The sequence below is a fragment of the Halyomorpha halys genome, unplaced genomic scaffold, assembly GCF_000696795.3.
Source record: "Halyomorpha halys isolate HHAL.00 unplaced genomic scaffold, Hhal_1.1 Scaffold21.1, whole genome shotgun sequence".
Taxonomy (NCBI): Eukaryota; Metazoa; Arthropoda; class Insecta; order Hemiptera; family Pentatomidae; genus Halyomorpha; species Halyomorpha halys.
In genome coordinates, this window is record NW_027112014.1 from 385,828 (window position 1) to 402,035 (window position 16,208).

The 16,208-nt window shown below is 31.1% G+C and overlaps 1 protein-coding gene across 1 annotated transcript in view; it reads right to left on the bottom strand.

Moving 5' to 3' along the window:
* Nucleotides 1-7,843, bottom strand: part of LOC106681860 (uncharacterized) — a 12,158-nt gene extending 4,315 nt beyond the window's left edge. Inside the window, exons 1-3 of the mRNA XM_024360832.2 lie at nt 7,486-7,843; nt 4,648-4,819; nt 1,451-2,022 (exon numbers count right to left, since the gene is read on the bottom strand). Coding sequence (XP_024216600.2) covers nt 1,451-2,022; nt 4,648-4,819; nt 7,486-7,517 — 776 coding nt within the window. The 5' untranslated portion in view covers nt 7,518-7,843. The remainder of the gene's footprint in view (nt 1-1,450; nt 2,023-4,647; nt 4,820-7,485) is intronic.
* Between the last annotated feature and the right edge of the window lie 8,365 nt (nt 7,844-16,208).

Below are 16,208 nucleotides of genomic sequence, written 5' to 3' on the forward strand. Positions count from 1 at the left end.
TAAACTACTATAAATCAAAATTTTGTGAATTTATTTCAGAAAATATCATAAAAACTACTACTCCTACAAAGATAAACGTCATAAACTACTTTATATTTTATAGCACATTAAACTAGCTTTAATTTGAATTATGAAACTTGTCTTCATAGGAGTAGTAGTTTTCATGATATTTGCTAAAATAAATTGATTTATAATTGTTCGGAAAATAAGTTATTTTAGGACTTAAAGATGTCTGTCAGCAACCAAATTAAAGCTAGTTTAGCACACTATAGAGTAGTCTATGAAACTTGTCTTCATAGGAGTAGTAGTTTTCATGATATTTGCTAAAATAAATTGATTTATAGTTGTTCGGGACAGGATTTCATATGAAAATGATATTTTTTAAAACTACTACCTCTACAGAAATAGACATCATAAATTACTTTATGGCATATTACACTAGCCTTAATTTCAATGTTAGTAGACATCTGTACCTCTAATGGTTCCTGAGATATAGATTTCTCAAAATACATTTATTGACTACTGAATTTTAAGTACATTTTTTATGAAATGTTGCTTTTTAGATAGCTATTATTTATCGGGATTTATTGAACGTAAATAAATCCATTAGGACTCATATTTTAGAAAACTTACTTCACTTTAAATGATGTTCTATAAGGTTTTCTGGTGATGTTGATGGTTTTAAATATATAGACCTCCAAAAGAAAAATTATTTTTTTTTTTTTTCTGAACCCTCTAAAAACAGAAATAAAATGTGAATTAGTAGTGCATTACTGTGCAAGAAAGAAAAGTAATTCGTGTTGTGTCTTACCTTTTACTACCTTTGGTATTTTAAGGTTACCTGTTATATTTAATTTTGCATATGTGTTATCCATTCAGGAGCTATTTTGAGTCCGGAGGTGAGGGGCCTCCTCGTGTTGTATCGCATATATGATAAAAAATAAAATAAAAATAAAAATAAAGATAAATAAAAAATAAAAATAATAAAGACAATAGATAATGGTGAAATGATAAGAGAAACAGTCTGAAATCAAAAGAAGTGTGAGGGAGGGGGTTGGGGTGCATCAGAAGATGGAGCTATGAGGTGATGTTAATAGGGTTTTTGGGACCTTTCCTGCCCTGCCACCTCGCAGGAAGGGGGGATGGGGTGATAGACTGGAATACTGGATTGAAGGAAGCAGGGAGACTGTCGAAGAATTTAATGTGTCTCCGTGTGATGTGCTGTTGTACAGTTTCTAACTGTAGTTCGTTATGAATGTGTGCCATGTTACGTCTTTCAAGAGATGTCCCTCGACATATCTTCTGTAGTGTGCTGTTTTGGTATTGTTGTAGTGATTTCAGGGCTGTTGGGTAAAGATAGTGTAGTAGTGGTGCACCGTGTAACAGTGATGGTCGTAGTATTACTTTGTATATGAGTAATTTGAGTCGAATAATTTCGAAATACACAAACCTTGTTATATCTTGATGCAGCCTGAACCACAGAACAAATTTATTTCTAACTTGCGTGCTGTTTCCAATTTTAAGTTCTTTTTGTAGTTCCGTCATGGCAACAGAGAGATATTTCAGGAAGTCGCTCTGTATAGTGAAGAGTGTCACAAAGAGACAATCCATTGCAGCTTTCTTCGAAGTCGAATATGATATGCTGCAGGTCATAATTAGCATTATCAGTTCGTAGACTCCTGGGAGCTTGTCGTCGAAGGGACTGGCGATTCTGAAGGGATGTCTGGAGCGGTAGTGTCCTTCCATCCAGTCCATCAGGGGGACAGGGAAACTGTAGACCAAAGGCAGAGCGAAGCTGAAGAATATGGACTGGTTTGTAAGGATTGCCATTAACCTGGAGGTCCTCTTGTAAAGCTTCAGGAAGTGTTCTGCGCCTGCAAGTTCGCCACTCAATATCCTCTCGGCTATCCGGTCCATGTTGTCGGTGATCCTTTTGAGTTCCTCACTGTAGGAGATTTGGTAGAAGGTTAGCATGAGAGCGCAGGTGAAGTTGGACGTGCTCACACCCAGCCCACAGAGCTCCTGTAAAGAAGAGATTTAATCAGAACCCAAGTTAAATCTCAAACCACTCTTTATTATTTCTTTAAAAGTCCAACGTTTCGGCCAATTCGACCATCCTCAAGAATAATCTAATAAATAAGACCTTTTATTGATTTGAGAAGATGGTCGGGAGGAGGGGAAGGTGCGGTCAGCAAAGAAACAACATAATTAAACAAAAAATATTTATTTATGCCGACGTTTCGACCTGAGTTTCAGGTCTTCATCAGGGCTGTCTAAACCTCAGTTTTAGCTAATCTTCTCCGCTTGACGCCTGAAACTCAGGTTCTTCCGTCAAAACAGCCCTGACGAAGCCCTGCAACGTGGGGCGAAACGTTGGCTCAGTAAAAATAGTATACCCATTTACTATTTGAGTTTTTTTAACCGCACCCGGATCATATTCTATTCATCATTAATTTTTTTAATTGTTGAGATGAAAAAAAAAACATCCAAATAGAATATAAACTATTCTATATTTTGGAAGATTATTGATTGAGCGTGTGTATAGATGAATGGAATATGGTCCGGGTGCGGTCAAAAATACTCAAATAGTAAATAACTATACTATTTTTATTGAGCCCACGTTTCGACCTCGTTGCAGGGCTTCTTCAGGGCTAAAAAAGATACAAACACTTGACATAGTTACAAAAAAAACAAAAACAAAACGTAAGTGGAAAATAACAGTAATTACTGTTTACAACCTTTCATTTTTCTTATTATATTTTACTTTTCATTGTATACCCTGTATTATATTTTACTTTTCATTGTATACCCCTATTAATAAATAACAGGGGTATACAATGAAAAGTAAAATATAATAAGAAAAATGAAAGGTTGTAAACAGTAATTACTGTTATTTTCCACTTATGTTTTGTTTTTGTTTTTTTGTAACTATGTCAAGTGTTTGTATCTTTTTTAGCCCTGACGAAGCCCTGCAACGTGGGGCGAAACGTTGGCTTAATAAAATAGTATAATTATCTACTATTTGAGTTTTTTTGACCGCACCCGGACCATATTCCATTCATTTATTCTATATTTTGCTAGTACAACATTTCGGGACATTACCCCATATTCATGCACCATTTCATCCTTATATTTGTAATTTTTTCAATTTCCATTTTTGTAATCATATCATGTATACACATCTAGTAAATGTATCATAACCGAATTATGAATCAATTTTAAACTATATGTGTATAAATGAAATGATTTCAAAAATGGAAATTGAAAAAATGGTGACAAATAGGAGGATGAAATGGTGCATGAATATGGGATTATTTCCTGAAACGTCGTACAAGCAAAATATAGAATGTTATATTTAGAAGTTTTCTTTACCTCAACAATTTTTTTTTTTTAATATTTATTTATTGCTATTTACAACTGTACATTATAATACATTTAGTCAATCTGATCTAAGTTAAATTGGAGTGTTACAGGCGTGTAGAGAAACTACCCTTTGGTAGCACTCTAATGACATTTTATATTAGCTGGTCTCGTGGCCATCTTCTTTTCAGGCGCCTCGGAGGATTGTCAGGAATAGAAGAGGATGCAAGATTAGAAACTAAGGGGTTTGAGTGGTTAGAGAGTTTATAATGGAAGGAGTGATATCTGGTTCGGGCTTGATCGGTTACATAGGGAACATTAAGGTCTTTATGTATGATTTTATTTGTGACAAAGTAAGGAGCATTGAGGATTTTACGAAGGATTTTGGATTGTAAGGATTGAATACGAGAGGAATTCGAAGATTTAGTGGAGCCCCAAAGCTCAACTCCATATGTCCAGATTGGCCTTATTACAGTCATGTAGATCAGTCTTTTGTAATGTGTTGGAAGTTTAGACAGTTTGTCTAGTAAGTGCTGTAATAGTCGAAATCGACGTGCAGTTTCCTGTCTTTTCAGTCTTGTGTGAGGATTCCAGGTTAATCGTTTGTCCAAATATAGTCCAAGGTAGCGGATCTGTGCGACAGGGGTAAGAGTAACATCGTTAAATGAAACTGTAGGGCAGTCAGTAGACGAAGGGTAAAGGTGATTTGATGAGATTTGTTGGAACTTATCTTAATCCTCCAATTACGACACCAATCTTCGAGGGCTGTGACATGGGATTGGAGATTTTGGGATACAATTAATGGGTTATTATTAACAGCAAGCACACATGTGTCATCGGCATACGTGGTGAGGATAGTATTAGGATTGGTTGGAATGTCAGCTATATAGACGGTGTAGAGGATACTACCTTGAGGAACACCAGCGGACTGAGAATAGAGGGATGAATAGAAACCATTGTGGTTTACTTGGAAAAATCTATCAATGAGAAAGGAACGAATAATGAGAAAGCATGTAGGAGGTAAGAATTTATGGAGTTATAATGTTTGTTAAAATTGAATGTATAATAGAAGCTGTTATCAACTTGATTGTCCACGAGGATGCCCGAATCGGCCGAAACGTTGGACTTTTAAAGAATGTTTTGAGACTTAACTTGTATACTGATTTATTTCAACAAAAATAGCATTCTCAAGAAAATTGATTGTATATGAAGAGATTTATGTCAAAATTATTTACGTTATAGCTACTTTCATTTGAAATCTTTCTTACTGATGATATAACTTCTGACCTGGAATGGAATAGTAATTGTGGTGACGGAGTAAACGTAGCAGCAGAGCATGTAGACTACGATGGACACGAGGAGACTATTGTAGAAGAGGTAGGGGAGTCTTCCAAGGAGGGACGGCATCTCGATCCAGGGTGTGGCGAGGCCGACGCGTCTCAGGCCCGTCAGGAGAGCTCTACAACAGAACTTGATGGTGGCATTATAAATAAAATAATAATGTAGTTTTTGAACTATGAAGGGATATATTTTTATATTTTATATTCAGTTCGTGAAATTATTATCATTTATTAAGTCGGTTCATTCGTGGCGCAGTTTTTTTTATTCAGTGTTTGTTATTTGAAATTGCCTTCATGAAAAAAAAAATCTATGTTAAACGATTATCACTGATCTCAAAAACAAAAAATGATTCTTGTTTCAGAATACTTTTTTTTTTGTTACTAATCAAAAATTTTATTTTAAAATGAAAAATATTTTTTTATGTGTTAGTTCGCTGTGAAAATAATAAAGATGTTAGTCAAATGAAAAAAAATACAATTTTGGTGTACAAACCCAAATTGTAGGTTCGTCAAAGCAGGAACCTCCGATCTGAACAAGAGTATTAGTGAGTATAGAGTATAGAGTAGAGTATACTAATGATTATAGAGTATATCAATGAGTATAGAGTATAACGATGTATAGAACATGCGTAATTTTGGGTCATTTCATATGAAATGTACGTTTTCAAATGTAGCCTGCATGAAGTTGTGTTTTTAAATTATTTAGTCCAAAAATTGAATTAAGGTAAGATAAATTATAAATAATATTGTTAAGTATTTTGAATTGTTGAGGATCATAGATGTAATAAAAGCTGTTTTGTGCTAAATTGCCCCTGGGGATGGCCGAACTGGCAGAAACGTCGGACTTGTAAAGAAAATATAGGTTTTGAGACTATAATGGATATAAATTATTTATTTAAACACGTTTTTATTATTTCACAAATCCAAAGTAGGATCAGTGGACTTTTGTTGTTTAATACGTTTATATTTACATATTATAATGAGCCTATAATGTCTTTAGAAATATATATTTGTTCTATAGTAAATAATAAATAAATTGCTAAACTTAATTAACAAGATTTGAAACAATGTATTTAAACCGAATCGATGGAATTTTAAAATATACAAGTTTAAACTAAAGTTAATTATTGAATCCGATGTTTGCGGAAATTCTTTAATTAATTAAAACATGGAGAGCACATATATTTATCTTTTGGCAGTTCTAAACAATGACAAATGAACACAAACGTGTGAATACAGGACAAGCGTCCTTTGTGCTCAAAAATATTCATCTGGTCGGCCACAAATTAAGGCCACCTTGTACGATTGTTGGCCAATCCAAATAACTATAAAAGAATTTATTTTAGCAAATTTCATGTAAACTATTATTCCTACGAAGATAAACATACTAATCTACTTTATAGTACATTAAACTAGCTTTAATTTGAGTGCTAATAGACATCTGCACGTCAAATGGTTTTTGAGATATAAATTTTTCAAAATAAATTCACTAACTACTAATATTTCAGCACGTCCCATGCAACATTTTTCTGAAACGTTGCTTTTTAAAAATCTCGAAAAATATTTAACGTAAATAACTCGATTAGAGCTCATATTTTAGCAAATTTACTCTTCTTTAAATGACGTTCTCTTAGGTTTTGTTGTGTTGTTTCTACTTTTTAAGATATAGAGCTCCAAATGAATTTTTTTTTTTTTATCGCTTTGAAACAGCCACCAATTTTTATTCCCCCTACTTATACTTGGCGGACTCATCAATTTTGGCTAGTAATTATACATAGTTTTCATTAAATTAATCAAAAATTGGGGTGAGATAACTGCCTTTTTTCTCCTCTTGGGCTCTTGTACTATAGGAACAGTAGAAGAGCTCAGTGAAAAAAAACATTAATTATTTCACCCCAATTTTTCATTATTTTAATGAAGATTACGTATCATTTAGTTAAAATTGATGAGTCTGCCAAGTTTAGGTAGGGGGAAGAAATATGGCGGCTGTTTCAAAACGTAAAAAAAAAAATTTTCTTTCAGAGCTATATAACTTGACAACTACCACACTAGAAACCCTTGTAGAGCATCATTTAAAGTAGAGTACATTTACTACAACATGAGCCCTAATAGGGCTATTTATGTTCAAAAGTTACCGAAATAAAATTTTTTTAAATGCAACATTTCATAAAAAATGCACTGAAAAATCAGTAGTTTTTTAAAATTAATTTTGGGAAAATTATATCTCTGGAACCATTTCATCACTGTCTATTTGCACTAAAATTGAAGCTAGTTGAATGTACTATAAAGCAGTTTATGTTTATCTTCGTAGAAGTTGTAGTTTTTATATATTTGAAAAATTCACAAAACGATAATTTCTATTAATTGTTCAGATAAAAGTTTCGATTTATGAAAAAATAAATAGGAACCATTTGACTTAAAGATGTCTGTCAGCAACCAAATTAAAGCTAGTTTAGCACACTATAGAGTAGTCTATGAAACTTGTCTTCATAGGAGTATTAGTTTTCATGATATTTGCTAAAATAAATTGATTTATAGTTGTTCGTGACAGGATTCCTTTCCCCAATTTTTCATTAATTTAATGAAGACTACGTATCATTACTAGTTAAAATTGACGAGTGACAAATAAAGGAAGCTGGAATTTGCTTAAGTTTGGCAAAGATGTAGAGGCACCTTAATAAACCCTTCTTAGGGTTTCTTGATTACCTTCAGAGACGCATACAATACTCGCTATGTTCTTAGGATACTAACTATTTACAAACTAACTACTTTTATTCCCATGTACCTGTAGTGGTCGACGAACTTAGGAGCTGGCATGTGGTAGAGGTGTGTAGCCCAAGAGGTTAGATCAGGGTCAATTATAGACCACCATCTTGTGAATGATTGATTCGTTAGCTCCGAGCAAATTGCTGCCTTCGCCTTCGTAGAACATTCATAATGTCCTGCCCCGCCTGGCTTCTGTTAAATTCATTGGTCCTCTTCAATAATGGATCGCCATAACTGGTTAATTAGGCACCTCATTGGCTGGCAGTCGGCCAATCAGATCAGGCCACAGGATGGGTCTTAATTGATCTATGATCACTGGTAAAAAAAATAAGGTCTGTCCGAAATGTCTTTGATAGTAGAAGAATAATGGTTAGTGCCTTAGGTAAGTCAATATATACATATTGTATTAAATATAACAATATTTTTTCAGAACCACAATTCCTATTTGAATAGTTTATTTTTTGTAGGTTAACTGGAAACAACTCACACAGAGCGTTACTTTAATTGCTGGTCAGTAGAAATTAGAACCAGTGGAATGAAACATATTCGTATTACGAGAATTGAGAAGAAGAATAAATTACTTTTTATATCCAGTATTTTAGTGATAAACTTTTCAAAAAATTTTTTAGGTGAAAAAATAAAAAAAAACACTGTTCCCTATGCACTATTCCTTCTAAATTAATGAATTGTCTTAGTACATGAGCCCGCAGGAAAAAAATTCAGTAACTTCACCCCAATTTCTGATTACTAGATATAATTACTAGTCAAAATTGATGAGTCCATCAAGAGTATTAAGGGGGAATACAAAATAGCGGCTGTTTCAAAACTAATTTTTTAATCTGAACTCCATAGCATTGAAACTACCAACACTACAGAACTTAATGGAACATCATTTAAAGTTTAGTAAAGTTGCGAAAACATGAGCTCTAATAGAGCTATTTACGTTCAATGATTTTCGAGATATAGCTTTTTAAAAAGCAACTTAAACAAAATAAAAAAGAGGTGTAGATAGTTGACCGTAGATTAATGATTGGAGAAGTTTGTCGGGGGGTGCGGTCAGCAAAGAACAACATAAATAAAACCAACCATATTTATTTATTTTATACTGACGTTTCGACCTAAATTTCAGTCTTCATCAGTCTTAAATTTCCAGTACTAAACTACTATAAATCAAAATTTTGTGAATTTATTTCAGAAAATATCATAAAAACTACTACTCCTACAAAGATAAACGTCATAAACTACTTTATAGCACATTAAACTGGCGTTAATTTGAGTTCTAATGGACATCTCTACGTTTGAAGAGTCCTGGGACATAGTTTTACAGAATTAATAAAAAAAACTACTGATTTTTTAATGCATTTTTATGAAATGTTGCTTTTTAAAAAGCTATACCTCGAGAACTATAGAACGTAAATATCTCTATTAGAAGCGTTGTAAACTACATTATAGTACATAAACTATCTTTAATTTGATTGCTGGAAGATATCTATATATCTAATGGTTTCTGAGATACAGCTTTTCATTAACAAAAATGTTTTCGAAACTACTATAAATCAAAATTTTGTGAATTTATTTCAGAAAATATCATAAAAATTACTACTCCTACAAAGATAAACGTCATAAACTACTTTATATTTTATAGCACATTAAACTAGCTTTAATTTGAATGCTAATAGACATCTGTACATCTGTAAGTTTCCTGAAATATAGTTCTCCAAAATTAATAAAAAAATTATTCATTTTTCAGTGCTTTTTTAATACATAAAATGCTTTTTTATTTTGATTGGAGAAGTTCGTCGGGGGGTGCGGTCAGCAAAGAACAACATAAATAAACAAAACCATATTTATTTATTTTATGCCGAAGTTTCGACCTGAGTTTCAGGTCTTCATCAGGGCTATAGAATAAAAGAGATAACAACAACATTTAGAGTAACATACAATTGAAAAGGAATAGTATACAAACAAATTTAGAATTATACAAAATATTGAATTAAATTATAAATGATAAAAAATTGATAACTGATAATTGAATAGTACAAAATTCATTTCATTATTATACAATAATATAATGATTGGAGAAGTCTGTTGGGGGGTGCGGTCAAGATATTATACATATCTTCTTACCTACATGATATTATATTTCATCTGTCACTGTTTTCAATTTACTACCAAACAATTCCACGATTATCTATCAATTAAAATTTTGTACTATTCGATTATCAGTTATCAATTTTTTAACATTTATGATTTAATTCAATATTTTGTATAATTCTAAATTTGTTTGTATACTATTCCTTTTCAATTGTATGTTGCTCTAAATGTTCTTGTTATCTCTTTTATTCTATAGCCCTGAAGAAGACCTGAAACTCAGGTCGAAACGTCGGCATAAAATAAATAAATATGGTTTTGTTTATTTATGTTGTTCTTTGCTGACCGCACCCCCCGACAAACTTATCCAATCAAAATAAAAAAGCATTTTATGTATTAAAAAAGCACCGAAAAATCAATAATTTTTTTATTAATTTTGGAGAACTATATCTCAGGAAACATTAGACGTACAGATGTCTATTAGCACTCAAATTAAAGCTTGTTTAATGTGCTATAAAATATAAAGTAGTTTATGACGTTTATCTTTGTAGGAGTAGTAGTTTTAATGATATTTTCTGAAATAAATTCACAAAATTTTGATTTCTAGTAGTTTCGAAAACCTTTTTGTTAATGAAAAGCTATATCTCATAAACCATTAGATATATAGATATCTTCCAGCAATCAAATTAATGATAGTTTAATGTACTATAATGTAGTTTATAACGCTTCTAATAGAGATATTTACGTTCTATAGTTCTCGAGATATAGCTTTTTAAAAAGCAACATTTTATAAAAATGCATTAAAAAATCAGTAGTTTTTTTTATTAATTCTGTAAAACTATGTCCCAGGACTCTTCAAACGTAGAGATGTCCATTAGAACTCAAATTAACGCCAGTTTAATGTGCTATAAAGTAGTTTATGACGTTTATCTTCGTAGGAGTAGTAGTTTTTATGATATTTTCTGAAATAAATTCACAAAATTTTGATTTATAGTGGTTTCGAAAACATTTTTGTTAATGAAAAGCTATATCTTAGCTTAACAGTACGGAGATAAACATCATAAAATACTTTATGGCACATTAAACTAGTTTTAATTTGAGTGCTAATAGACATCTGTACGTCAAATGGTTTTTGAGATATAAATTTTTCAAAATAAATTCCCTAACTACTGATCTTCAGTACGTCTAATACATTTTTATGAAATGTTGCTTTTTAAAAAGCTATACCTCGAGAACTATAGAACGTAAATATCTCTATTAGAAGCGTCATAAACTACTTTATAGCACATTAAACTGGCGTTAATTTGAGTTCTAATGGACATCTCTACGTTTGAAGAGTCCTGGGACATAGTTTTACAGATTTTTCAAAATAAATTCCCTAACTACTGATCTTTCAGTACGTCCCATACAACATTTTTCTGAAACGTTGCTTTTTAAAAAGCTATATCTCGAAAAATATTTAACGTTAATAACTCTATTAGGGCTCATATTTTAGCAAATTTACTCTTCTTTAACTGACATTCTCTTAAATTTTCTTGTGTTGTTCCTACTTTTTAAGATATAGAGCTCCAAATGAATTTTTTTTTTTTTTTTTATCGCTTTGAAACAGCCACTATTTTTTGCTTCCCCTACTATGCCTGGTTGGCTCATCAATTTTTTCTAGCACCTATACATAGTTTTCATTAAAGTAATAAATAATTGGGGTGCAATAACTACTGTTATAAACTATAACTACTGTTATAAATAAATACTGTTTTCTCCTTTTGGGTTTTTGTTATATCGACAGCGTTGCAATGGTGGATGGTATGATAAATTTGGAGCATTAAAGAATTAGAAAAGTTTTTAAATACAATATTTAAGGATAGCCAAAACCACAATACTTTGTATAACTTAAATTTAACAAAAAAGATTACTCAAAATTTTAGTTTCATCTTGTTTTGGTGTTACGGTAGATACAGTATATATTACTTGAGAATTTCTAGTTTATCTGGGTCATTGAAAAATTGTAAAATGCCGAACTGGCAGAATTTCTGTTCCTAACATTTTAATTCAAATATACTTGAACTTGCATTTCTAAGCAGATGTATCGGAGTAAAATTATCTATTAAAGATTTTATGCGTGAAATTTTAATGTAATGATTAAATGTCTCTTGGGTTAGATTTTTTAAATTTGATGAGAATATCCAATGAATTTCAATTACCATGCTTGGCAAAAACTTTTGTGGTTTTAGTCATTTTGAAGAAAGTTATGCTCAAAATTATATGTGTCTACAAGATGAAAAACTGAAACAACAATATTATTAATTTTAAATCACCTTTTATTTGTTAATATAAAAATTTTTGAGGTTATTACAGTACTTATTATTTTTATTGTTAGTTATTACACTATAAACTTTTTTTTGTAGTTGAATTCAAGGACGTGTTTTATAGTTAATTAATCGAAAATAAAATGCTCTCCCAGAGGTTCATCTTCTACCATCCTCATATCATTAAATTTATATTTTATTGCGCAGGTTTCATTGTTACTGGATTTTGAGTATGATTGTTCGTTGTATTGTTTAGTCCATATTTATCAAGTTATACAATTTTCTTATTTTTCAGAATTGCTTTTATTATTATTTTCATTATATCTTATGTACAAATGTTTACAGCTTTTATCAATTTAATTTTTTTTTTTTTAGTAAGGTTTTTTAATTTCAGAAAACATTTTGAGTTTATTGTATTTTACAGTTTTAAGGTATAATAAGTAAAAGAGTGAAGAAAATCGAGGAAGAAAAAAAATATAAACAGGAAATCAATACAAAAATGATGTAACTGAACTAAGAAAAATTTATGTATATTGGAAGATTATTGATTGACCGTGTGTATAGATGAATGGAATATGGTCCGGGTGCGGTAAAAAAAAATCCAAATAGTAGAATTGTACTATTTTATTGAGCCTAATAGTAATAATAAAATAAAATAGTATAATAAATAAAAAAAAATAAAATAGTATAATTCTACTATTAGGATTTTTTTTTACCGCACCCGGACCATATTCCATTCATAAAAATTTATGTAGCTGTTATTATTGTTTCATGTAATTATTGATTGAATTGTATGAACCATAAAACCCACATTACATTAGTATGAACCATAGTAATTCAAATTATGTTAGTGTGGTCCATATCAACCCACACTATGTTAATAAAAAAAAATATTCTTAAAGAATTTTTGAACAGAAACAATTCCTAATTCATGTAAATGAAAACTTCCTTAAAGTTCCAATATCTATCTATCTGCTATCAGGCGAGTATTAAGGTGATTAGAAAATTAGATTAAATTATTTATTTGTTTCAAAAGCTTCAGAAATTGATTTAAATATTTAGATTTAAAACTTAAGTAATATTCTGAACTAGCACGCTCAAGAAATCTAGAAAAAAAAAGGCGATTCCTGGAACCAATACTTGAAAACCTCAGTTTAAACTCCTATTTTTTGGGTAGGTGTGTAGCTGAGGGAGTTTAACGACTGCAACGTTATGCCTCATAACTGCAACGGTGCCGGTTCGAATCCGGCCTGAGGAATCGATTTATTTTTCATTTATGTAGCGGTTCCACGAAAGAAAAACTTTACTCCCAACCCTGGTTAGAATAGGTTGGTCCCCTAGAGAACATCCCCCCTCCGTAAGTCAGACATTACCAGAAAGGGGGTCATAAAAAAAAGATGATGTTATTGGTAAATTGATTTGTACGGTCACAAAATTCTTGATACAAGTCTTGATTGTTTTTATCATTTTTTCTAGAATCCAAAAGAAGGACATAACCGATCGTTTGGCAACTCCATTTTCTCGAGACTCAAAAAGGTGTTTCAATTAATATTTGTTTTTAATTTAATTTTAAGATAGGTGATTTTTTTTTAAAAATGTTATTATAAAAATTAATTAATTTATTCACACCTTCCCCTGCCTTTTGAAATACAGGTGTGCAGCTGTAGCACGATGTTACACAAGTATCTGTAACATCAAATCAATTTACAATTCTTACAATCGGTTGTAAAGTTCAGTCGTCTGTCCGTCCGCTGCCCTTCTGGGGGTTGGTCTTATTCTATTACGGAGATTGAATTGGGCTGCCCCAAAAATAGTTTTCCAACCGTACAGAAAGTTTCTGTATTACGGGTAGTTTTCTTCGGTTACTAGCTGATGGAAATAGTTTTCTGTGAGGGTTTAAGGTGCGGTTTCCCTCAGCAATCTGGACCGTAGTGCATCAAAAACAGTGCAGACCATGTTGTGCACAGGAGTCTCCGGAACACCACAACCCCCTGGTTATAGGGTCGATTCCCATCCCGTGGCCATGAAGCTTGGCTCCAAATATCACTTGCCCCATGAGGATTTGAGAGAGCTAGTAGTCAGAGCTTTATAATGCTCAACTTGGAAAACCCGTTGTTCTTTGGATGCAGTTAATTCAGTTTATTTTAAATTACCTGACTATCTCTGAATAAAAAAAGTTTTAGCTTTCATAATAAGTCATATTTCATACATTTTTAATATTATACAAAAATAAAACAAATTAAATTTTGAGTAGGATAGGATGGGGGGGCCCGTTGGATTATTTCACATCGGGACGAATAATTAACCACTTTTTTGAAAAACATTAAGGTAACAATTCAAAAGAATTTGAGGTATTAGATTGTTATATAAAAGTAATTGATAATGACTGGAATGATTTAGGATCAAATGGAATTCATTTGAAGAATAATATCTGTGGCATTGAATATTTGGTGGGCAAATAAACAAAAGAATGTTTTTTCGTGCCGACGTTTCGACCGGAATTTCAGGTCTTCTTCAGGGCTAAAAAGCAAAGAAGATAACAACCATCATTTAGAGAAAAATTAAAAGAAATAATAATCCAACAGATTTGAAAATATACATAACAATGAATTGATAATAAATAGTTGATTAATAACCATGGAAATAGATAGTAGTTGTATAATAATTATGAAATATGAAATATAATATAATATTACATAGGTACAAAAATATGTCTAATATAAGATATTGGTAGTATCTTATAAGATATAAGTAGTGTCTAAAAAACTGAAAAATAATTTGAATCAACATAATGAACTGAATGAATGAAAAATGAAATATATCATACAATGGGTAAGTAACTTATATATGAATATCAATGTGTATAATAGTTTGTTTGATGATAGTTATATTTCATTTTTTGTACAATTATATTTTATCCCTGATGTAATTTATATAGTTTACAATATATGTATGTTTTTTCAAAGGAGAGATATTTCCAATACTTCATACACTCTAGTATAGATGCCGAATTTATTAAGTAAAAATATTTTTGCCTGAAGTTACCACTTTGATACATTTATAAGAATAAACAACTATAAGGTACTGTACAAAATTCACAAAAGTTTTCGATATTTTCACAACAATCTCACTGAAAAGACATAAATAATTTAGAGCAGTTCATCGAGGCATTTATAGGTTTTGAATCTTTATTGTATTGCCAATAATGAAATAAGAGTCTGCTGTTAAAAATACTAACAACACTAGAAAATCTTATAGAACATTATTTAAAGTTGAGTAAATTTGCTAAAATATCAGCCCTAAAATAACTATTTACATTCAATAGTTCCCTAAATATTCTTTTAGAAAGCAATATTTCATAAAAAAAAGTGGGTTTGTAGAAAAGAAATCCAAGATACTAAAAGATTACTTCAATGAAAACAATGTAGAATTACTCGTAAAATTGACGAATCTGGCAAGTATTATTGGGGGGGGGGTAGAAAATGGCTGCTGTTTCAAATCGCTTTGAAAATTAATTTTTCATTCGGAGCTTGATATCTTTAAAACTAACAACAGCAATACAATACTTAATGGAGCATCATTTAAAGTAGAGTAAATTTGCTAAGACATGAGCCCTAAAATAAAATTTACATCACATAGTTCCCGAAATATACTTTTTTAGAAAGCAATATTTCATAAAAAATGTACTGAAAATTCAGTAGTCGAAGAATTTATTTTGGTAATTTTATATCTCAAGAATTATTAGACGTGTAGATTTCTATTGTCTAGTTTAATGTGCTATGAAGTAATGACGTTTATCTTCGTATGAGTAGTAGTTTTCATGATATCTGCCAATTGTTTTTTTGTTTTTTTTGGATCTATTTAAATTTACGACTGTAGATTAGATTAGATTAGATTTTTATTCAGGGCGATCAACATCTAGGTTATTACACCCTTTTTACTTCATCTATCTTCTTGACTTATAGTTGAATGTAGACTATTTCATTTTTACACTGGTCGGTATTTGTGGATTATATTTTAGCATAAAGTTGTGTTTCTTTGAGAAATTTTATTATTTTGTCTATGGATTCTTCTGAGTCTTTAAGGGCCAATTCTCTTGTACGAGGAATTTTATTATTTTCAAAGGCTTGACGAAATGATGAACATTCTTCAATTATATGATTTATTGATAATGGGGACTTACAGGTTTGGCATATAGGCTGGTCCTCTTTTGTGATTAAGTGAAGGTGAGTTAATTTGGAATGTCCTATTCTTACTCTTGCAACAACCACTTCTTCTCTTCTGTTTCCCCTTATGGCACTTGTCCACTTTTGTGTATTTTTTTTTATATTTCTCAATTTATTGG